Source organism: Streptopelia decaocto (assembly GCF_964273445.1).
Source record: "Streptopelia decaocto genome assembly, chromosome: 7".
Classification (NCBI taxonomy): Eukaryota; Metazoa; Chordata; class Aves; order Columbiformes; family Columbidae; genus Streptopelia; species Streptopelia decaocto.
In genome coordinates this window covers 42,179,701-42,203,402 of record NC_138661.1, presented here as the reverse complement: position 1 = coordinate 42,203,402, position 23,702 = coordinate 42,179,701, and the positions used below count along the sequence as shown (strand labels likewise).

Sequence of the window (23,702 nt, the reverse complement as noted above, 5' to 3'; positions counted from 1 at the left end):
TGATTAAGGGAGTGGAGCATCTCCGTTATGAAGAAAGGCTGAGGGAGCTGGGTCTCTTTAGTTTGGAGGAGACTGAGGGGTGACCTTATTAATGTTTATAAATATATAAAGGGTGAGTGTCATGAGGATGGAGCCAGGCTCTTCTCGGTGGCAAACAATGATAGGACAAGGGGTAATGGGATAAAGCTGGAAGACAAGAGGTTCCACTTAAATTTGAGAAGAAACTTCTTCTCAGTGAGGGTGACAGAGCACTGGAACAGGCTGCCCAGGGAGGTTGTGGAGTCTCCTTCTCTAGACACAATCAAAACCCGCCTGGACATGTTCCTATGCGACCTCACCTAGGCGTTCCTGCTCCAGCAGGGGGATTGGACTAGATGATCTTTTGAGGTCTCTTCCAATCCCAAACATACTGTGATACTGTGATGTCCAAAACCTGTCTTGGTAAGCACTGCTGATGTAGGGTGATGTAAGAAAGAGCTGTATTCAACAGCACTGGAAAATGAAACACCACCTTGGTGTCACAGATGGCATGAAGATTTGCACAGATGTGCTGCATGTGAGCATAGGTGTGGGAATGGTATGTTGTAGGAGTTAAATTGTTATCTTGACCAATTCACCCATGTCTGCATGAAGGCTGCTGAGACAAAACTGAAAAGAAACTGTAAAGACTTAAAACTCATTGGGATCCCTTCATAAAATATTGTGTTTTAAAAACCTCATGGGGTGGTTAAACATGGAAACAGTGTCAGTTTTAGCAAACTGGTGTGAAAAAAAAAGGCAAGTGACACTTATTCAGGATGTTTTTTCTTCATGGGTTGTGAAGCTGAGAACCAAGACCTTTTGTTTAATATGGGGTTCTGTTGTAGGAGAGCTGAGCTTTAGCAGTTCAGGGAAGGCACTGAGCCTATTTGCCCACAGTCACTACTCTTAGCTTTGGTGCAGTTGGGTACGTAGTTTTAACTAGACAGAAAAAATTCTGGCAAAGATGGTTCCGCATCTGAGATTATTCACGTGCAGTCATCTTGCCCAAGTCAGGTAGGGGCGAGACAAGGTGAACTATCGCCCAACTTGCACTAAACTGGACATGGGCTGAGAACAGACTTGCAATTTCATGAAGACTTCTTTTTTTTTTTTTTTTTTTTAATTTTGCAATGCTTCTTTCTACCATCTTTCTTGAATTAAATTTAAACCAAGTCTTTCCTGCGGTATTTATTCCTTCCAGACGTGTAGGCAGCTGGATGACAGCCTCTTTTCACCTAGATGAGGGTGCATGTAGCTCTGTCATCAACATATTGTTGACATTTGATCTTGTATGCTGTGCTATTGAGGCTCAGCAGACGGAGAGTGGGGTGGAATGGCAGCTGTGCGCGAAGCCTTTGCTCTTGTCATTAGATCTTTAACATATTGTAGATTTTGCTGTTGCAGTCTCAGCATGACATTTAATGAGGAATTCACAGGTACTGCTTTTGGTTTGCAGTCTGAATTAAGGACAAAAATGAAGCAGCTTGTCATTCCTTTTGCCAGTGAAGTGACCATATTTTTATTAGGTTGTTGTAGCATTGAGAGCTGTCAGTGATTTTTGCAAGATTTAGCAATAGCTGGGGGCACAGTCCTGTTTGCACAGTTCAGTTCACTTGTGCATCTGCACTGAATATATATGTATCTATCTTCTGTCATGCTAACACCCCCTGTGGCATTCCTCTTTCTCTCCTTTCATCTGTTCCAATCACATACACACGCAATTGAAAGGACAATTGTTTTGCTTAGCAATTTCTTGGTTAATCAGCCATAGGTTTCAGATCTGTGCTTGGACTAGTCCCTTAAAGGGCTTTTTGGAGGCATTACCCTGGTTTTGCAGCCCTTGTGAGACAGATAACAAATTAATGAGCTACTTAACTGTAAGTGTGTTATTTTCCTGAGTGAGAGCTTTGTTACCTGAGATGATCCATTTCTTCATAAGACCTAGTTCTTGTTAGTGTTTTGAAGCTTCCCCCTAGTTATTTTTAAAGCTCTTTCTGGTGTAGTAGTTGCGTGGCACGCTTATGAGATGAAGTACCAGCTGACAATGCCAGGAGCCAGCCTCAAGAAAGGAAGGGTTAGGTGTGCTGTAATGAGACTTCTGCTGAAAGATAATCAATAAATTGTGTGATCAAGTACAGTCAGGAAGAACCAGCCATGTTTTACCTTTGCATAAAGTTTCTCAGTCCATTCAAGAGAAACTTCTGATTCTGTCTTGTTTTAGGGCTTAATTCAAGTATCCTCAGTTAAGGTTTTAGTTGTTGCTGAAAATTAAGGGTTACTTCTCATTTAATTCACTGGCTCAGAAAGCAAAACTAGGATTTTCTGCACTGACAACAGGTGCAGAAAAAGGCAGAAAGAGGTTTGTATTGGTAAAGACCAAAGAAGAATTTAATATATGATCCTCTTGCATCTAGGGAAGATAAATGGAGTTGAAAGAAATTTTATTTGTGCTGAGCATTAGATGATAAGATCCATTTGAGGATAAGACAGACAAATCCAGAAAGATAAGTGCATTATTTTTTGCTTCTTCCATTTTAACAGAGAAGATCTAATGGAAAGACATGTATATTGTTGGCAGGAATCAGCTGTGGGGGAGGGGTTGAGAGTAGCATAGACCAACCTGCCTAATAAGGGGACATAGGGAGCAAAAAAGCAAATATTTTCCCCTGCGTGATCATGGGAAATGCATGCCTTTTTCTCTGCATCTGCGTATAGATACAGAAAGAAGACTCTTTCCAAACAAAGGGGAGACTTGCCTTGTTTCAAAATACTGATACACATTGTCTTATGAATAAATGTATTGAGCCATTGGGTCAGTTATCTCAAAGACTGTTTGTTTTGCTTTGCATTCAAGGCCCTCTGCTTCAGACAAACTAGATTTGAAATCTGCTGCAGAGGGCTCTGGGGTTGTGGCATTGCAAGGCATAAGCCTGAATTGCAGCAGCTTTTGTGAAATTTATTAATAGAAGGCAGAATAAAGAACATAATCTATGCCAGAAAAAAAGGGATAGTATTATTTATTAAGGAGATCAGGTTAGGATGTCTGTTTTTTATTATGCTTCTGGAACTTAAAAAGCCACTGACTTATTTAAACTAATCGGCAGCATTATAGAAGTCAGTGATGCAGGTGGCTTTCTGGCAGCTAAGCAAAGGACACATGGTGCTCTCAGTAGAGTGGTAGATGCTCTATAGCAAGTTATCTGATTCCCTGCTGTCAGAGGTGAACTAGTTAACACGTGGATGTTAAGTATATATCAGGTAAGATCTTTTGGTGGCAACACACTATTGGGATCAGTAAGGCAAAAAAGATAATGAATTTATTTAGGTGCTGTTCAGTCTCAGTAAGGTGCTTGCAATCAGAAAAAGAGAAAGTGAGACTTCTGAAATTCCAAGTTATTGTTTAAGGTCAGATTGTAGAGCAGAAGATGAAGGGCAGATGGGGAAATGCGAAGTGTGTGCAGCCTTCGTTGTACCTGTTTGTGCCTTCATTCTGTCGCTGCACCTCATCTGCTGCTCTGGCAAATACAAGTGCAGTTTGTAGTTTTCTGCATTTGTTTTATTGTACTTTGAGTAGTTTCAAACAGTGTGTAGGCTTTGCTTGGAGGTGTGCTTTCAGTGAAGTTAATACATTGCTGTGAATTGGCTGTGCTTTCAGGGCTGCATCTGTGTTACATACACCATGTAGCTTAGTTTGCTAAAGTGTGTTACGAGATGAGGTACCTGTGCTGGCTGGAGGCTCTGGGATAGCTGCAGTGGCATTGCCAAAGCTGTGCAGCCTGTATGATTGCATTGGTGGTGTAATCTGTACCCATACGAAGGGCACTTCGTTTACCAGCATAAACTTGGCATCTGTGCAGGCATGAGGTACAAATGCGGGCTGCCAGTACATCTGTACCCACTCAGCAGAGATTAACACTCCTTTCTGAAGCTCTTTTCTCTGCAACCCAGGTCAGACTAGCTGTGAAACTGTGGATTTTACCAGTCCACCCAGTAAAAGGCTTTTGTTGGATGTAGCGCAATAGATGTTTCTCTTCTGTTTGATTTCATTGTCAGCCTCTGCTGACAACCTCAATTCAGCTGAAAATTAATAATTACATTTTAGGCTGGTGCCTGATAAACCCACTTGATCTGCTCCAGCCTTTCCTCTCCTTTTACCTGCCAGGATGGAGCTTCACAGATGACAAGATTTCCCCGTGTAAACAAGAGAACATCTGCACCCCCTTCCCACACAGTCTTTATCAAGGCTGATCTAACATCCCAACTTACTGCTTGTGCTAAGCAGAGGTAATGGCTTGAAATTTATTGGCACCCTGAAAGGCAATGAATCTAGTTGAGAGCAGAAATGTCTCTATTGAATTTTAAAAGATAAAAGATGAGTTCCTGCTGAGTTTCCCTACCCGCTTGTGCCAACTTTCTCTTCTCCTTCAGCTTCAAAACATGTTTTTTTTCTTGAGTGCCAGAGAGGAGAAGGAAGGTTCCACTCTGCCAAACAAGCAGCATTCAGCACTCCCCTGCTTTTTGCTGCTCTCCTTAGGGGTGGGAAGGCCTTGAGCAAAGAGGCGGCTGCGCAGAGGACGTGGTTCCTCCGCTTTGGCCGGCACGGTGCTGCTCCGACCAGGTGAGCGGTGCAGCCCTGTTGCCAGCTGGCAGCCTGCTGCTACTCTGAGGACCGACAGGATCCTGGTGATTGCCCTGTCCAGCGTTTTATGTTAGCACACCCCAGAAATGGAGGGGAAAAGTAGAACTTGAAGAGCGTTATTTAACAGCAGCAAGTTCCCTGGGACGGAGAGGGAGGGGAAGAGGGAAGCACTGGGTCGATAACTAGGGCTTTGCAAAGCAGATGCTTTTAGCAAAAAGTTTTCTTACTCCTCCTGGGCAGGTACAAATTAACTGTCTAGCTCTCTGCTTATGTGTTGTGCCCTGGGCCCCCTTCTTCGCACATAAGTACAGCAGCCTGACAGCGAGGAAGAGATCATCGGGAAAGATTCCTCCAGGCTGTTGATTGTCATGCAGCCTCTCCTGGCTCTCTGCCACAAGTAAATATTTAGTTTAATACCTAGGCGGTGGCTGTGACAGGTGCTACAGTGCTGATGTGCCAGCACTGACAAGTTGGAGGGGGAGCGGCGGCGGTGGACTTGAGGTGGCCTTTGCACTCCACATACAGCATGTTTGCTGAACACTTGGAGGGCCTGTTTTTTCCTTTTCCTCATGACTTATAGCTCTACTTTCTCTAATCTATCTTCTTCCTTGCTGAATTCAGTGTTGAAAAAGTGACTGTGAAATGATGAAATGAGCTTTAGGGAGTTCAGTAGATGATACACGTGCCCACTCCTGTTCAGGAAGGGTAGAAAAGGCACACCAAAGAGATAAGTAGTTGCTTTTAGTGCAGTCTTTGAAAATAGTGAGGTGCAGACATAAATTACTCAGGCAAATCTTTCCCCATGCTTCATGGTTACAGGGATGTAAAATGGAAGCAACCAGCTGTTTTCTTTAGTGAGAGTTGCTTTCCCTTTGCATGAGAGTTGCCTTTTGTGTGGAAGCGTAACTACCTAGACAGTTTTGGTATTTCTAGAGGAAGACTTTTTATCTTGCTGACATCCCTGAAGAGAAGAAATGGAGTCCCTGAGATGACAGAAGACTTCTGGAATATCCTGTGAACTGGGGGGGAGGTCACCAGAGACAGGGTTTTCTACAAACACAAGCACAGGTCAAGCAACTATTCTGTGTAATCAAAGCTGGGTCATGTGGCCCTAAATGGAAGGGGTAGGACCTTTATTGTCTGTTGAAATGACAATTATATGTTTATGTTGTTGCCAAGAAGATAACAGCTTGCTGTACTTACGTTGCCTGTTTGGACTTAAGCTTCCGTAGGGATGTTCTGAAGCTCCCACTCCTCAGACTTCAGTGTTTATAGTTATATTCAAAATTCTGTTTCAGAACAGCATCTGGAAACAAATGCAACTGCCAGCTTCATAAATGCTGAATCACCACATCTAATGGTGTAGCTGTGTATAATATTATCGAATTAGTAGTGTAGTGATGCTAAGAGCAAGTTTGACATTGGTTATGGTGAAGAGCCTGGAAGCTTGCTGTGACTGCTGGCAGGGATTATGGTCTGATAAAATGTGATGTAATACAATATCTGTCCTAAATAAAAATGCCACCCTATTAAATTTAAACTCTCTGGAGGCTGTGGTAGGGTGTGGTGAGCATCTTAAAGATTAGTGGACTTTTACAACAGTGGTTCTAAACTGATTCCTGAACACTGGGCCATCAATGTGGCTGTTACACATGGCCTGCAACTAGTCTGTGGAACAGCCCTAATAAAAGAGAACTGGTGAATTATCAGCTATATGCATTTTATTGCTAGTTTTAAGAGTGTTTGAGGTTTGACAACCATGTCTTGACCTAGAAGCTGGAAAATTGTATTAATGTAGGATTCCTGTAGTAACTTGAATATTATTCCTAGAAGTATGGGACTACGGAGCATGGACAATCCCACTGACAAAGAGGTGGTCACTCTGTGGTATGCTCTCAGGCTGGCTACTTTGGTTGAAGTATCTCAGTAATTTTTTATAAGATTTAGCAATGGAAACAAAAAGACAAAAAAAAAAAAATCCGAAAGTAATTAGGTGTGATCTATGGAGAATAATGCTTCCTGGCAGGCTTCTGACCTTCTTTGAAGAGAGGTACCTGCTGATGTTGAAGGAACTTTAATTTTTTTTTCCACTCTGTGGGTAGAGTAGGGGGTCTTACTAATGGATGTGATTGCAACAGCCCGTCTGTATGACTGCATCAGATTGATTAGCTGGGCCCTGGTTACTGCTGCGAGTGGTGATTATGCCAGTACAGCTGCTTTCTCTTTTTATGTACTAATTACCACACGCACGGATGTCATCACCCTTAACACTGCATGGAGTTGTCCCATTAGCGTGGGAGTGGGAAGCAGCAGGGGAGGGGAGCTCTTCGGTGTGACAAGCTGTTTAGAAGTGAATGGAGTGGAGTGATGAAGCAACTATTCTTACGCAGAATTTTTAAGCCATCATGTCTTTGAGATGCTGCCCTCAGCCAACATTTTTGCAGGTTGTCAGGAGCAGTCCTGTGTCTTTGGCAGCACGTTCCATGGGGTGCTGTTTGCTGCAAAGCACCTGGATGCTGAGCTACCGCTGGCAAGTGTCCCTCTGTGGCACAGCCGGTTGCAGAGATTGTGGGACAAGGTCCGTGCAAACTGACCTGCCTGTGGAGCAGAGCTTGCAGCCAGCCCAGGGAGGCAGGTTCTCTAGCTCTGAGACCTGGCAAAGCCATTCTCAGGTAAAGAGAAACTATTTGTTTCTGTCTTGCCAAAGAAGGATATGATGGAAAGCCCTTGCAGTTCTTGAGGGATTTGTAATGCTTATTTTATGAATTTATGCTCCCAGCTCTGGCACAAACCTCCCTCTCTTGTCCTTCTCCTTCTCCAATCCAGTCTCCCCATCTTGGAGTGCACCATAATCTCCATGGTAACAGGTGTTAACATCGTATATCTGATTTATGTTTTTTTTTTTTTCCTCCCCTCCTTTTTTTTTTTCCTTCCCTTGCCTCTGTCCCCCCACACAGCAAACAAGGTGGGGAGTGAATGGGGTGGACATGACAGAGGTGGGTAAGAGCTGAAATACCCCTGAGGGCCTATTCCTTTCCTCCAAACACCGAGCTTCTCTGAATGTACTAACTGCTCCTCCAAACCTCGAGCTTCTCTGAATATACTAACTGCTTAGTGATAGCCAGGGCAAAGTGTGACCAGCTTCTGTCTCATAGAGAAATCCTTAAGGATGTTTTCTCCTCTAGTGTGGCCTTCTCAGAGGAGAGGTTAAATGTGTTATTGATGACAGGAAATAATGTAGCTGTATTGTTTTGCTCTAAGGTACTTTGTTTGCATTAGGATGGTCAGGATTAAGGTTCTGGGTACTAGCTGTTGGAGGGCATACAGTCAAGTGGTCTCTGCCTCAGACTTCTCAAATTGTCAGACAGATGAGATGTGAGGTGGACAATAGAACTACAAAGAAAAACAGCCTCAGTTTGTTATGCTTGCTGACCAGTCCCACCCGTATGAGTTCTATTACTTCAGGCCACCTCAGCAGTGCAGTAGTGATTGATCTGCATTCCCTTCCACCTTTATCCTGTTGTTCCAGCACATCCTCATTCCCTTCCTTTCTTCTGGTCCAGCACCATCCCCTTTTCTGAGGAGTCTGGAAGAAAGGTTTTGTGATGGATGGTTGGTTGTCTGCCAGAAAATCTAATGAAAACATGTATTTCACCTGAGACTTATCCTATTGAAAATCGAAATTCAAAGTCTATGTTACCTGCACTGATTACAGGTTCAAATCCTAGGTAAATTTCTGCAGAGATTCTTTTAATGATTTGGATTTGTAAATGCAGTCTTCAGTCCTACCCTTTTGAAGCTGTGATGGAACATGCTCTGAAGACCCAGTCCACTGAAGCAGCTTGTCCCTGTCTATTCCTGGTAGCTAAACCAGCTGATTACCCCTTTTCCCACTTTCCGTGCCTTTGTTTTTATGACCTACATGTGTCATATTTTCCAGCTAAATGGAGTGTTGTCAGTATGCCCACTTCTGATTGCTGGATTGCAGGGTGCAGGAAAGCGTTGTGCCGTACAAAAGACATTAGCTTCTTGGAGTAGAAGGAGAGTATCTGCGTAGGTATAATCTGTTCCGCTTCATTCTTCTTGCTTTTCAAGCTCATACGCTTCAGAAACCAAGCTAGTGCAGACCAGAAAGCCGAGCTTGCTATTGGTCCTTGGTGTGCACAGCATTTTCATTCACCTGTGTTAATGCAGCATTTGGGAAGCACTGGCTTGCAGCTGTGCTAACTACCTGTGTTCTTAGCTTCTTAGCTTACTGCAGGTAGACTGGATGGTGTTGGAAGGGGACCTGAACAAAGGGATTTGTTGCTTGTGTTGTTGTAATCTCTGGACTTCCGTTTTCCTTTGTGCACTGTTGGTGTGGGGGTTGGTCAAACTCTGAAACATTTTCAGGAGGCTGTTTAAGTGTTTTTAAATGGAAATAATTGTATATTATTTTTGCATGAAGTTTGTTTTGCTTACTAGAAACAACACACTTTCGATGCTGAAAGCCCATGTACTTGACAGTTTCCTGTTCCACCCCAGTGAGTTAGGATGAGTAGTAAAGGCCAGGAGAGTACCAGTTGTCCTACTTTCTAATGACTGTACTATTTGTCCCCATCACTTTGTTTAATTAGTTTGAACAGAAGGGACTGTGCAGCCGACTGAGTGGCATGTAGATTCTCCTGGAGGCAGAGTTTATTCTGCCCCACAGCTGTGTGCCAGTCTATTAAACACCTAGGGGCACATACATGTGTGTTTCTAGCAGCTGTTTACTCTTGCTACTGGATTGCTGGTTCCCTGCAACATCCTGTAAAGTGACATATTTCCTTGGCCAGCTGCACTCCTGCAGGGAGACTGAGCATTTGTTTGAACCTTTTTGGCTCTCCTGCCTTGTATTGTCCTGTCATGTAATCTCCTGTTATTGTTTCAGAGAGTTTTCAACGTTCTGTACCCGATGCCTGCCGACCAGAGAAGACATGTCAGCATCAACTCTGCTCGCTGGCTGCCTGAGCCAGGCCTAGGATTGGCATACGGCACCAACAAAGGGGACCTGGTGATTTGCCGACCAGAGTAAGTGATTGCTTTACATGGAGTTACAACTGCTTTGGCTGTTCTGTTCTTAGGGCAGTGGGGATAAAATGTCTTTTCACTGCCTGGGGCATTGGGCTTGGAGGACCCAAAAAATCCATCTCTTAACACTCCTTTTGGACTGCAACAGTGTTTACCTGAGTCTCTTACAGTCAGTGTTTGTTTTGCTGATTATAAACTTCTGAGGCTGTTTGAAGTGTATCTCATTAGGTCGTTTTATTTCCCATGTCTTTCTAGGCTTTCTGAATCCTTTGTTTCACATATTTCTAGTGCAGTGTCTTTCAGTCTCTCTAAAAGTTTGCAAGGAGAACAGCAAATTTGAGCTGTTAGTGAAATGCTTGCTTTCCTCAGCTTTCATGGACCCCTTGGAATCCACCAGCCAACTTGAAAGCTTGCTGACCTAGACTTATCAAATACTTGTTACAGTATTGAAGCATGAAATTCTATGAACTGCAAAGATTTTTGTCATGATTATGAGCAAGCCAGTGAATTGTTTTGGTCCTCACTTGAAAGCCCAATGGTGTGATGTGTAGACTTTAGCTCTCTTTTATTTATACAGTGCCATGAAGGGTGTAACTGTCCCTTTGTAAACTTGCAGTTAAACACAAGCCAGTTGAGATGTGGTGTGATACATATGATGACTGAGCGTCTGAGCAGTGAAACATGTATTGCTTCCATTGTTCTTGAAGAGTCTTTGCATCATGCTTCGAGACCTTTTCTCCATTGTGTTGTGGAAGCACTTCTTTTGGAGTAGTGTTTCTTTTATGCTGCAGGAACACTTCAGGGATTTGTATGCTTCAGTTATTTCCTGGTATTAAACTACCTTGGTGTTCTTTTGAATTATGCTTCATGTGTTGAAATTCCTCGTAACTTAAAAGCTGGCAGCTAAAAACTTGCAGCGCTGCTGGTGATCTTACCACGTGCATGTGGACTCCATCTGTTGTGCATGAGATCAGGCATGTGGTGCTTGAGGAGAGTCATATGGTCAGTGTAGAACCACTGTCTTAAATCAGAATAACTGTATACAATTGTAATAGTAACTAATTCAGTACAGCCTTCTGGTAAAATCTGTGGTTGGAATTCAGATTGGACCAATTTCAGTAGTACTGAATGTCAGTGCTCTTCAAGCAGCCCTCTTGTTCCCTTGAACATAATCTTTCATCAAGACCTTATTTATACATGAAGTTCTACAAGATATTATTATGGAATAAGCTATAATCACTCTTTTCCAGGATAAGTGGCTTTCTTCAAGAATAGTTGCTGTACTTTCTAAGCAGAAGAATTATTCAGGAATAATGGCTCTCTTCTTTTCAAACTCTAGAGAGTTATTCTAAGTTATTTATGGACTAAGTTATTACAGATTCAGATGGAAATTCTGTCTAGATATGAGGAGAAACTTCTTTACTTTGAGGGTGCCAGAGCACTAGAACAGGCTGCCCAGAGAGGCTGTGGAGGCTCCTTCTCTGGAGATGTTCAAAACCTGCCTGGACACATTCCTGTGTGATCTGCTCTGGGTGAACTTTTTCTAGCAGGTGGATTGGACTAGATGATCTCCAGAGGTCCCTTCCAACCCTAGCTATTCTGTTGATTCTGTGATTTTCAGCATAGAGAAGTGATAAGATCTAGTCTACTGATTATGGCTTACAAGATGAACTTGGACAAGCACCCAAGGCATTGAAGTGTCCCTGAGGATGGATCCTTTGATTGAATGCTGAAGAGTCGAACTTGGTCTGGCTGTCCTGGCTTGTCACACCTCATGTTAGATATCCATTCTGGTGCTTGCAGTAGCCCCAAGTTAAGCGGTGTGTCTCTTCCTGACACCTTACTAATTAAAGACACAACAGGGACACTTACGTGGCATTCCAGTCCTTCTGCAGCATCTCTCTGAAACCTTTTTAGCTCACCGTGTTGCTAGGGCACTCTTCTATATCCTTAGTTCTATGTCAGCAACAGTCATGTACCATTCCAACAAAAATAAACTTTTCATATGTGAACATGAAGCAAGGTGGCTGTAGGGGTGGGAGATTTATTGGTGGTTTGACAGAAATACTTTAATGGGTTTTGTGCTGGTGGATTGGGTGTCTGGTGCTTCTTCTTATTATTGCAGACCTCACATGGACTGGTAGGTTCTTTTTGGAGCAGGACGCCTGGTATGTTATGTCCCCAGTTATACCATTTTATAGACCAACAACAGCCAGAGTGACTTAAAAACCTCTGCATGAAGGTGTAAATATTCACCGAGCTGGATAATTTGCATTGAGGCTCAAACATCAGAACACACAAATGAGCGAGGCTCTATCAGAGCAGAAGTGGCTTGTGGCTGTGATGTCTGCCCCAGATCTACTTGGAAGATCCTCAGAGAAAACAAAAACCCCGACATCTCAAGGTTTCAGGTGCCATCTCTGTAGTCCTAGGCTTAATAGACTTGGTTTGAGGTTGGCATGTCTGTTGACTTTAACTAGAGAAGTGAGGGAGGAAAACGAAAAATATTTGTGTAGTTTCCGTACACAGTAATACAGAGGAAGAGAAATATTAAATAAATGTCTCAGCAATTGATAGAGTACTATATGGGGAATAGCCTAACAAACAGCGGGCATCAAGAAAACGCCGTACTGTTGGAAACACCCCACTGTTCTAATTTGGCAAAGCAAACTGTGGTCAGTAGCAAATGGCTGAGATGGTTATAATTCCCTGGGTCTTTATTCCCATGTACAGTGAAGGCATTTGAAACCAAGCACTACAGGGATCACATAAATATGTTGGAATAGCAGCTGTACTTCAAATACAGGATTTGAAAGCACGTGCTTGGGGAAAATTAGATGAGTAGACTGGAAGTACCACCTGACCAAAAAAAAAGGCATAACTTGAATCTCCGTGGTCTCATAATGAGAGGCTATGCAAGTAGTCCTTCCAGAGTCTAAAGAAACAGTAATTAATTAAAATCAAGTGTTTTGGGCTATGTTGCTAGGTTGGGGTAGCACTGATGGCAATTTTTCTTGCAGGTGGAAATGGGGAAGCTCAGGTTATGTTTGTGGTCTATAATGTGAACTCTATACACAAATTTGTGGGGTATGTTTTGAAGGAAAAGAAAATAAAAACCATGGAAAGCAGTATTGAATACATTGTAATTTGACTAAGGTGCAGGTTGGATACCTGTCCTTGAGAATTTATGTGTTTATTTTTAATTAGAGGGTCAACTAAAGACTTGCTCCAGGTCTAATACAATACCTCTGTGCTTTAGTAAGGCAGTTCCCATGTTGAAACTACAATAAATCTAGTTAATTTGTAAAGAATAAGGATTAGAACAAGATCTGGTAAAGAGGAGGTGAAGGCCTGGTTAAAGGAAAGAATACAACATAATTGAGAGCTGGACTCTGTTACAAAAGAGGTCATGGATGGACCTCCTTGAGAACATATCCTGGGTCCAGTTGTTAATACTATTTATACTAATGCCTTGTAAGGATGAGCTGAATAAATTTGCAGAGGATGTGCCATTAGCCTTGTCATTGCAGAGAAAGATCATAGTATTGCAGAAGAATTGGATTGCCTTAAAAGTGACTGGAGCTATAGAAATGGGAACTTAATAGTACAAAGTGCACTTAGTGACTAATAACACTGAGCCTCAGTAGTTAAAATGGCAGAGGAGGAGAAAGACCTGAGGCTTTAGTTGATCGTAGGTGATTAAGCCATCAATACATGAGGCTGTAAAAACAACAAATTTAATTCTAGAATGAGACACAAGATGCTTAACAGCAAAGATAGTGAAATGTTAGTATCACTGTAGAAGAAACTAGATACGCAAGCTGAAACAGTTTAAAATTCTCATATCCATATTCCAAACTGCCTTTAAATGGGTACAGTGGTTGAGAAGAGCTGCTGGGTGGTGTCCGTGCAGCACTTTTGTCTAAGAACACCTGCAGCTTGGGATCTGTTGCAGGACTAAAAAGGAGGACTAAGGAGGGTGTTACGTAGCCTTCCATAAATCTCCAGGAAAGGAGGACTATTTAAAAGTTATATAGTTTTTATCAGAGAACAAAGAGGCATAAATTGACTAACAGTAGGTTGTGGCTGCAAGCTAGAGACAGGTGGCTGACCAGCAGATTTCTGCAGTAGCCCGTACGTTGGTTGGGTGGATGAAAAAGACTCAGCTGTTGGGGATGCAGCTTGGCTGGCTTGCAGAGATGAGTGTATGACTTAAATACATGTGACCAGGGGTGGGACTGGACTGCTGAGCCATGAGGCAGTTTTCAGTATTTTAAACCCAAGGTGTGTGTCTGAACAGGTGTTGACAAGTTGTGTCTCAGAGCTGTTGTGCTGTAGGGAGGTGAGGTGGCGACAGCAGTGGTCATCCACACTTGGAAACACATCTAATGGGCCTGAAAGAAGCCTGTGAGAGACTGGAATTCATGAACCAGTTCACTAGCTATGAGGACAGAATACATGTTTTCATTAGCCAAATATATAACCACTCACAGGGTTGTATTCAGGTAAGGAAAGAAAGGAAATTGTGTACCCGTTTCCTTAGATTTCAGGGTGACACCCAGCTCACTGAACTATGCTGTTGAAAAACATCAATTTGTTTGCTCTGCTTCCTATGCCATTAAATTGGAAGAAACTTTTATTTGTAGAATCATAGAATGTAACATCATGGAAGTTCCTGCTTTCCCAAACACTCAAAGGCCAACCAACTTGTGTTTTTTACTAATGTTTTAGTTTCAATGTACAGTATTAGATACAGACTTGTATTGAAAAACCAGAGATCCCAGTTGTCAGTGAATAAACACTCTTCTGAGTAAGGACGATGAATAGCAAAGGTGGTGAAGCATGTCTGCCTTTCCTTCACGTGTTCTTTTCTTCTGTTTGTTTAGCTGCTGGTTTCACTTCCTTGCAAATAAACTATCTTAGAGCAGGTCTCTGTGACCTGTTTAAAACTTTTTCTACTGTTCCTGCTGAATTACTGTCCTTTTGAGGACTGGTCTGTGTGAAAGCAGTAGGAAAGGAACTCAGCTTTCAGAAACAGCTTCCTGTGCAAGTGACCAACAAGAACAAGCAATTTAGTTTTCACTAGTCTGATCTTTCATTTTTGTTGGGAAAATCATCAGCTGCCATGTAAGAGAAGGACTCACTGGGAGAAGGTTCATGGAAGTGATCCTTGGGGAGAGAGCACCAAGTGTGGGAAGCCGGTATGAAGAAAGGCATCTGCAGCTCTTGAAGGTGCATAGAGTAACAGATGTAGATCATAGGCAGCGTGTCTTTGGGGGATGCTTCACGCATCTTTTGTTCCTCTTTAACCAACTGCAGTGGTGATAGGCTGGAATGAGGGTGCTCAGGTCTGTCCTTCTCACGTGAGTCCTGCTGATAAGTGATATGTGAAGGACTAAACTCTCTTAGAAACAGACTGTGGTCTGTATGAGGTTGTGACAGCCTGAGGCTCCTGTAGTCCAGTTTTGTCATGGTTCTGTGTGTAGATGGTTGCCAACTGATAGACCTGCATAGATATTAGATCATGAGTCTACTGTGTGCTTGCACATGACTTCACATTGCCATGTGGTAGTCTGTGGTTTTTGGATACAAAATAAGTTTGTATTCAGTCCAGAAGTGCAGTATCGAAAGGCTCTGAGGCACCGGTGAGTTGAATCCAGGCAATAAATTTATTTAATGCCATGCTGCACCGAAACGGGAATCCCTTTAGGCACACCACTTGAGGTGCTGTACTCCACTTAGCAGAGCAGCAGATGAAGTGGACTGTTGTATACTACTCCCTGAGGCCTTCAGGTCTGTCATAGGAGGTGACACAGAGCACTGTGAATTCCCCCCACCCCTCTGCTGTCCTGCTGCACACTGACTTTTCTGCATGGCTGCTGGTGTGTTTTAGCCTCCTCCAGCCATTTCTCCCCAGCCACATGCAGCCTGACATCCTTTGTAACTGGGACCAGGGCTAATGCTCACTGAAGCATTGTATGTCTCTCTTGGCTCTGCATGGTTCAAGGTTTGATTCAGTTCCTGAATCTTGGGCCTTTGCAGCATGGAATGAAACACAGTGTCTTGTACAGTAGAAACATCTCTGCTGAATTCAAAAGGAATTTGGTTTTTTAGTGCTCACAGCCTTTCCTATGCTGTCACATCCTAGCAAGAGCTTTCTCATTCAGAAACACCCCTGGTGGGGCTTCTCAAATGTTAATTGTCTTGTAGAACATGAACAGGTGAGACCGAAGGTGAGGAGAAGCAGACCACATGCTGGTTATTGCCCTTTGCTGGTTTCTTTTGTGGAGGACTGCCATGGGAGAAAGGCAGGGGGTCCAAATATCAGTTCTTTGAGTTCCCACTCCCCCATGCTCAGGAGCAGGTTCTGGAAGGGCTCAGTACTCATGTGCTTTTGAAAATGCTAACCCAAAAACCTCAGTGTTTTGAGAAGACTGTTTCAAAACCAAGGACTCAAAGCATCTTGTCTAGGGCTGGCTGTGTAATACTGGCATCCATGAGAGAGAGGAAGGATTTCTTCAGCAGACAGAGCTTCTGGTAATGGAATTAAAATACTGCCTGAAGATGTATCTGGTTCAGAGGCAGCATCCCTTGGAATTCTGTCATTGGGAAGTAGGTGTGGAGAGTCTCAAATTGATTCAGTGCTATGCAGTGTGCATATTTTAATTCTTTGTGGCGAGATCTGCCTGTGATGTGAAATTTTTCTGGGAAAATTCTCTTCACAAAAAATTCCTATGCTTTACAGAGGACCATGGCAATTGTCTGTTCATGCCAACCCAGGTTTTTGGTTGTTTTTTTTTTTCCTCTGAGAATTGTGTATCCTCTCATAGTAATGGGTACAATGTGTCTGCAGCTAGTTATCAGTGTTGGCAGAGAGATGGTCATCTGTCCAGCTGCCTGGCCCTTCACGTCTCTGCTGGCTCCATCCCTCAGGCTCTTAAGCCTCCAGCAGTGGTGCCCCAAGCAGCATCAGCTGTGGTGCATTGGTTGCCTTTTAAGAATAGCTTCTGGAGGATGGAGTAAACAGAGACAGAAGGAGGAGCTGTTTTCCTTCATGCATAACCAAGGGATGATCAGAACCCTGCACTGCGAGTGTTCTCACAAGTGCTAACTGGGGGTTGTGTCTGAGTCCTCCCTGCAGATGGCCTCTGAAAGGCGGCATCTGCGCAGCGGCTCTTGACCACGGCCAAGTAAGCGAATGCGTGTCCTGGGCTTGTGCTGCATGTTGATCACAAGATACATTGAATTTTCTAAATGAGGGGAAAATATTATTTTGATTGATAAAAGGACTGAAAAGGGGGGAAGATGGTCACTTTTGCACTACAGATGCATCCCTGAAAGCTTATATTTGGATTCTGTTATTCATGCATTTAGGAAAAAACTGAAATGAATTCTTTCCAAATTGTGCAGAGAAGCCTTAGGTCTCCTGAGTGCCGAGAGGCTCATTTGTTGCAGATGCAAGAAGAGTGGTAAAATGGAGGCTTTGGAACAGTATCTCCATTTTGATACTGGTTTTTGTTTAATTTCTGTTTCTGTATGTGAATTTGATATGCAGGATGAATTATGGCATAAGGTGGAAGATGCCCTCACAAAATTCAACTTAATATACCTATGAATCCTAGAGATAAATTTTGAGACCTGTTTTAAGTCTTCAGTTATTAGCAAGTTCATTTCCCTCACTCAGTGCTTCAAGGCAGGCTGAAGCACTGACTAGTTAGTGACATTTATTTTCCACCATGGCTAAGAGAACTTGTTACAGACCTCAGTGTTAAACTTAACCTGCTGCTTACATTTGTGTACCATGTCACAGGGCTGCAGGTCCTTACTGGTTCTCAGATTGGGTAGCAATCTTTCTAGGAGCATGACCACAAACTCTAAGAACAGTTAACAAATACTTCACTTATATCTATTCAGATCACACCTGCTGCTTTGTCTTCCTTTACTTTTTCTAGTTCTATCTACAAAAGCAATTAAATTTCATGCAAGCAATTATTTGACTTACTGCCTACTGCATGTGGCTCACTCTTTCATTGTTTTCATATATCTTCTTTTTTTCTCTTTGTTATATTACTGTCTTTAAAGATAAAAGTTACATTTAGGATAGAGTAATTGGCAATTTAAGTTTGACTTTCTTTTTGAAGAATGATGCTAAGTTGGCTTTTTTGGCCTTTTGTCACTTCAGTTTTTTTAACATGTTAAAAATCAGGTGTGAATAGCTAAAAAAAGTTAGCTTTTTTTTTCTTTTAATTTTCTTAATGATTGCCACTAGCTGCTATGTCTGGCTACTTTTCTTACTCCCTGATTGTGTAAGTACCATTGGATATTTTTAAGTGGAGACTTCAGAGAGAAAAACAAAGTATCTCAGCCACTTTGAGTCATTATCGATTGTTGTGCTTAGCCTCACTGATGAACAGACCTTTTTTCATTCTGGTACCATTTTCCCCATGTTTATTTTTAGAATGTCTTTTTCCTCTTTGGCAGCACCAGTCCATCCTGCTTTCTTATAACCTTTCTTTTCTCTGCAGGTCTATGCTAGACCTTCCTGGTTTGATTGTTTATTCCCTTAGCTTTCCAGTAACATCATATTTAATTTTCTGGTCTTTGATCCAGTTTATTTGTGGAGTTTTATTTGTTGTCCCTTATGTCTGTGTTTTCCCGGCAGGACTGTAGTGAATCCAGCAAGCAAATAAAACTGCCAACTTTTTCTTCGTTTTCTTTCCCTTTTTTGGATCCTTGAGCTATCTGGTTCTGTAAATGTGTAAATGCTCTCAACTCAATGTCTACAAACTGTAATCGGAGTAATAATTTTGAATTTGGGGTTTTTGATTTATTTTTTTTTCTCCCGAGCAGGTTTTCCCTGTGTACTAAACAGAACACTTTTTAGTTGGCTAATCTCAAAGCTGCTGAAGACTAAAAATACAGAACTTGGCTTGCCCTGTGGATCTTATTGAGATTAGACCAAGCCAAGATCTCCGTTTTGGAGCTTGGCAGCTTTGTGTGTGCACGTTGCAATGTTATATTAAAAAAAACAAACAAACAAACAAAACAAAACACAAAAAAAACCAACACAACACCACAAACACATTTGCTACTCTTGCTAATTTCAAATGTTTATTTTGAAGTTCATTTCTCCCATTCTGAATGCATTTTCCTGGTTAGTTTAAGATCCTACAAAACAAGCCTACTTCAAAGTTGCCTTTGAATCAACAGAAATGTTAGTTTCTGCTACAACACTAGTGAAAGATGACTGGAGTGACTTTGGCTCTCGAGACTTGTAGCAGTTTAAGATGTTTAAGGCCTTAGAAGGCTTAAGCAATTTGCGCTCCCCCAAAGAACTCCTAACATCCTCAGTTGTCTTAAGCCACTGTAAGAGCCGATAGATCATAAACAGCTTAAGATATTCTGAGGGTTCAAAGCTTATTTGGAGTATAGTCTGTCTGTAATCACTTTAAGCAATTAACAAGCCTTTAGGTTTCTAAAGGACTTCACATGAGTTATCCATCTTTAGAGCTTGGTTTAAGGTAATAGGCTAAATTGTTCTTATTTAAGGAATTTAAAGCTCTGCATTCTGGAATCTGTTATTTACCTTCCAGAGGATCCCTGGGTGGTACTTGGTGTGGCTGGAGCCAGATAGGTGAAGGATACCATGGAATACTAGCAAGATTTTGAGTGAGAAGAAAATCAGTGAAAATTCAAGAAATTCTTGTTTGGTCTATTTCTGCCTTGCTTGTTCCAGGCTATTTGGCCTGGCTGGTATGTTATTACGCACATAAATAAGTGGGGTTTTTTTGAGTAGTGCTAAAACTACTGTGTAGTGCACCGTATGATACACAAAAAATTTACCAGTGTTGTAGGAGCAAATCTTAACTCTGGGTCTTCCTTGCATGAGTGTTTTGTCCATCTGCTTACAGTAGTGTGTTATTTCAAATGTTTTGCATTCCCCTTCCAAATTGGGTTAAATCTATTCTAAATGTCAAAGTAGCTGATGTCTGGTTACATCATCAGGAGTTGTCTTCAGGAGTAAGAAGTTTGCCCTTGGTCTCTCAGGCACAAGTTACAACTCCCTATGTCATGCTAAGAGTGGTGTAAAAAAGCTCTGGGAAAAGCTGCTTTTAAAAAATATTGTGGCATTTCTGTGGGAGAATTGATGTCGGCACAGAAGCTGTCTGCAAGGGACTTCTCTTGTCCTTGTTCTCAACACAGCTTTTGCTGCATAGCTTCATGTCCCCTAAGGGCGGCGCTCTCAACCTCAATATTTGTGCTTGGTTCCCAAGATAACTGAACATCCACACTTTCATACAAAACTCTTTCCTTCTGCTCTGTCATTGTCTTGGTGCTTAATTTCTATTTATCACTCCTGTTGAATGTGTTGGAAGACTGATTCTTAATTTAAGACTTTCATGCATAGAACGTGAGACAAACTCCTCTTAAGCTTTCGGTTGGTGTGTCCTCCATGTCATGAGTCTGCTCATGTGCTACGTGCAAACTGTTTGACAGGCAGGCACCAATGCTGACTCCTGAAAGTCACTTGGGTTTTAGCTGTAGTGACCCTCTGGATCAGAAGAAACAATTCTGTTTGGGTTCTTCCTACTGTTTAATCTGCCTTCTCTATCTCTGTCTTTGAGGTATCTAACAGTTTAGCTGACTGACGACTCTCCTCATTAGCTGCCATGTCACATTTTTGCCCAGGGAAGAAGACTGTGAGAGCTGTACCTTCCATCTCAATCTTACCCACTGGCTGTAACAGCCTGGACTGTATCCAGCTTTAGTTGCCCAGTGGTGCGCAGAACAATCTTGTGCACATTCAAGCTGTTGAGACAGAAGTGTTAGTAGCTATCGGTGCCTCCAAATTTATAAGGTTGGCTTCATTTAAATGGTGTGAGTTTGAATAGAACGTCTTCAAACATTGTGTTATTTAACCTAGCTGGCAGGACTGCACAATCGAATAAATGGAGCCAGTCATCTTGCATAGTCCTCTGAGTTGAGTTGGCATCCTCCCTGAAGCAGACACAGGGCCACCAGCCGCACCAAGCTGCCCACTGTCCTGCTTCTGTGGCACCTTTGGCCATTTGAGTAGGTGTCAGGATGTGTTTCTGCATGGATGCTGGTTTTAGGCAGGAGAAGCTTTTGCAAGATTCTGGAAAATTAGTGGGCTGTATTGGTATGGGCAGTAAAAATGCACCTGCTGCTAGTTGCGGGAAAGGGGTGACCTTTCCATTGTTCCTCTGAATGTGATGAGTAGGATAATTTAGTACGTCACTTAAATGTCTGCGTGGTTGTTAATTGTGTTCTGTATGACTTATCTTGTTAGGAATTCCTGTACTCGGTCTCATGCTCTTCCCCTGGCTTGTCATACCTGGGCTGTTCTCCAAGGGTGTGCTCTGAAATAGGCCGGTACCAGTGGAGCAGCCACCTCTTCCTTGGTCAAGGGAATCACTGCCCAGCAGAGCTACTCCAGGAATCTTGTTTGCTGGTTCCATACACTTTGCACTGCAGCCAATTTTCACTTGGATTTGTCTCTGCACGTGGTTCATTGCCTGCGCAGTAAGCTAAATATTTGTGAAGCAGGGTGTTAGAAATGATTGTTTTCCTCTCCAGGCAGCTGCTGGGAGTGCCAAACTTTGCCTTGTACTGACAATACTGTTGCCTAGCTAATCATGGGAGCCAGGGATGGGCTTGCTGTGCTGATCATCACACACCGGCAGAAGAGATAATGAGCTGCTGACAAGGATGCGTCTGGAATACAGCCAAGCATTGCATTGCGTGAGATACCATGTGCTGCTTCTTCCTTCCCAAACCAGGACAGTGGATTCCTCTTCCTTAGCATAGTGTCACCTGCTTAGTGTCACCTTGTTCTCTGTAGCTCACTCTGTATTTTGTTGGTACAGTTTAGATGGTTTAAGAATGATAAGTTTAAACAAAGGGAGGAAAGCACATCTTGGGGAATTCAAATCCTTTGTAAACCAACATGGTTTTGTATCCTTGCTCTTAGTGATCTTGAATGGATGGTGTATTTGAGAAATCGGCTTTAAAGGGTAATTTCTTTTGTGGAGAAAGCGAACCTTGACAGCATGAAAATCAGATGGTCACGTAGCTATGCGCTGCATGGTACCATTCTGCAGCTAGTCTTCTCCATGTTGGGCTTGCCACAGTCTCCGTGCTAGTAATGGGGTGGTGCTGATATTTTTAGATGGGATTACAGGCAGCAGTGTCTGAATCAAAATTTAATTCAGTGCTGGAGCAGACAAGTGTGCTAGGGTTGGTCCTTTCCATGTGGCAGGATTAAGGAGAGCAGTGCATTTGCCCATTGCTGCTACCTTTGTCAGTATTGGGGATTGTTTAAGTGAAAAGACAGTCAGTGTTATTTATGCCTTCCTGGACATGCATATTCTGTTTGCAAATTATTTTTTAAATTTTGCTGCTGAGCTGTATTGTTATGGTAGGTTTAAGGAACTTTTGTCCTAATCCCTATTCTGCCTCAGCTCTCAATTTTGGATATGCCAACTGGGGGGTTACCCAGATGTCTGAGTCAGTTCCGACCTGTCCTTTGGTTTACTTCACAAATACTAGTTAAGCCAGTGCAGTAAAGTGTATTTCAGTTTTCTTGTCACATATGAATAACTTTGTCATTAATTCCTAGAACTTGGTCCTAGCCTTGTCAGGGTTACATACCTGAGCTGTGTAGGTAATACCTCCATGCAGAGGGAGAGGCTGTGCTGCCGAAGTTGTTGGCTCTTGGTACCTAAGAGGCTCCACTCTGGATCCTTATTTGACTTTTAGCAAAGCAGGCAAGTCTTGTGCCCTTCATCCTCTCCAAGCTTGTTAATAATGTGAGCTGGACACAGGCATGAAGGAAAAGTCCACCTCAGAACAGATCCCTGCTGGGAAAGCCAGGCTGTGAGCAGCTCTGCATTTAAGAAAGCTAATGGAAATTTCCAGGGAGGGCTTAGAGAGCTTAGTGACAGCCATAAAAAGGAAGAAAATAAGAACTTGACTAAGTGGACTTCACTGTCCATGACTGACGCAGTGTGGAGAATTGCAATTTTTCACCCTGAAGCCCTGGGCAACAAATGTCCTCCTTAACGCGTCCACATCTGAGTGGCAACATGCTCCATGCTACACAGAGCTTCTACCGTATGCCTTGGAAAAGGTAAAGTGCTTCCAGCATTTCCGTGTCTAGAGTTTGATGGAGCAAAAGTTAAATGCTTACATTACCTGAAAAGTATTCATTTCTCCAGTGCAAGCTCTGCTTCTGTGAATAGTCAAGCCTTGATTTGCAAGTCTCCTGGGAAACATGCTGTGGAAGGCTTTCAAACATACAAAATTCAAGCAATATTTTGCAATGGGAGTTTAAAAACCATTAGGCTTTCTGAAAAGGGAGATTGCACCATTTTAAGTAGGTGTGGTTAAACCAGTGCAAATCTTTAAGCTTAATTGAAAGTCTGATTTAAACCAAGGTAATTGTGATTGTCGTACACATCTTGTTGTGTACTTAAGTTGGTTTAAGGTGCAATTATGTGATCAGGTTTCTATGGTCTTAACCCATACAAAGCAGCATTTATTTGGTGAAATCTTTGCTTATTAAGAAGGGAAATGTTGATCTTCGTGTAAAAGATAGTGTCCAACCAGGTCATTCTGTTAAGTTCAGATATTTGCTTTCCTCACTGCACCTTGATGCAATCTGAAACATCTCTTCTGTACCTTCAATCATCCTGAGGCTGGAAGGCCTAATGGTGAGCAAGCTGGATATTGCTCTTAGGGGGCTGTGAGGAGGCAGATGTGGGTTCCAGGTCAGAGAAATGCAGATGCATGCAAAAGAGAATAAAGATCATGCTGGGGGCTTTATCGCTTCAAGTCTTTTGTAAGAGGTGGAGTTGGGAGGGGCTAAGTTGATTACCTGGCCAAGGGAAGAGCCTGCTGAAAGGTAGCAGCAAGGATGCTTGCTGCTGCAGAAGGAAGTGCCAGCTCTTTATTCTGAGCCACTTGTTTG

At 42.6% G+C, this 23,702-nt stretch overlaps 1 protein-coding gene across 7 annotated transcripts in view; it reads left to right on the top strand.

Moving 5' to 3' along the window:
- The window catches only part of AMBRA1 (autophagy and beclin 1 regulator 1), a 134,016-nt gene that overhangs the window by 96,377 nt on the left and 13,937 nt on the right, over window positions 1-23,702 (top strand). For all 7 annotated transcript variants that reach the window (XM_082058666.1, XM_082058669.1, XM_082058668.1 and 4 more), the window contains one exon: window positions 9,573-9,712. In XM_082058666.1, the coding sequence (XP_081914792.1) occupies window positions 9,573-9,712 (140 nt within the window). The remainder of the gene's footprint in view (window positions 1-9,572; window positions 9,713-23,702) is intronic.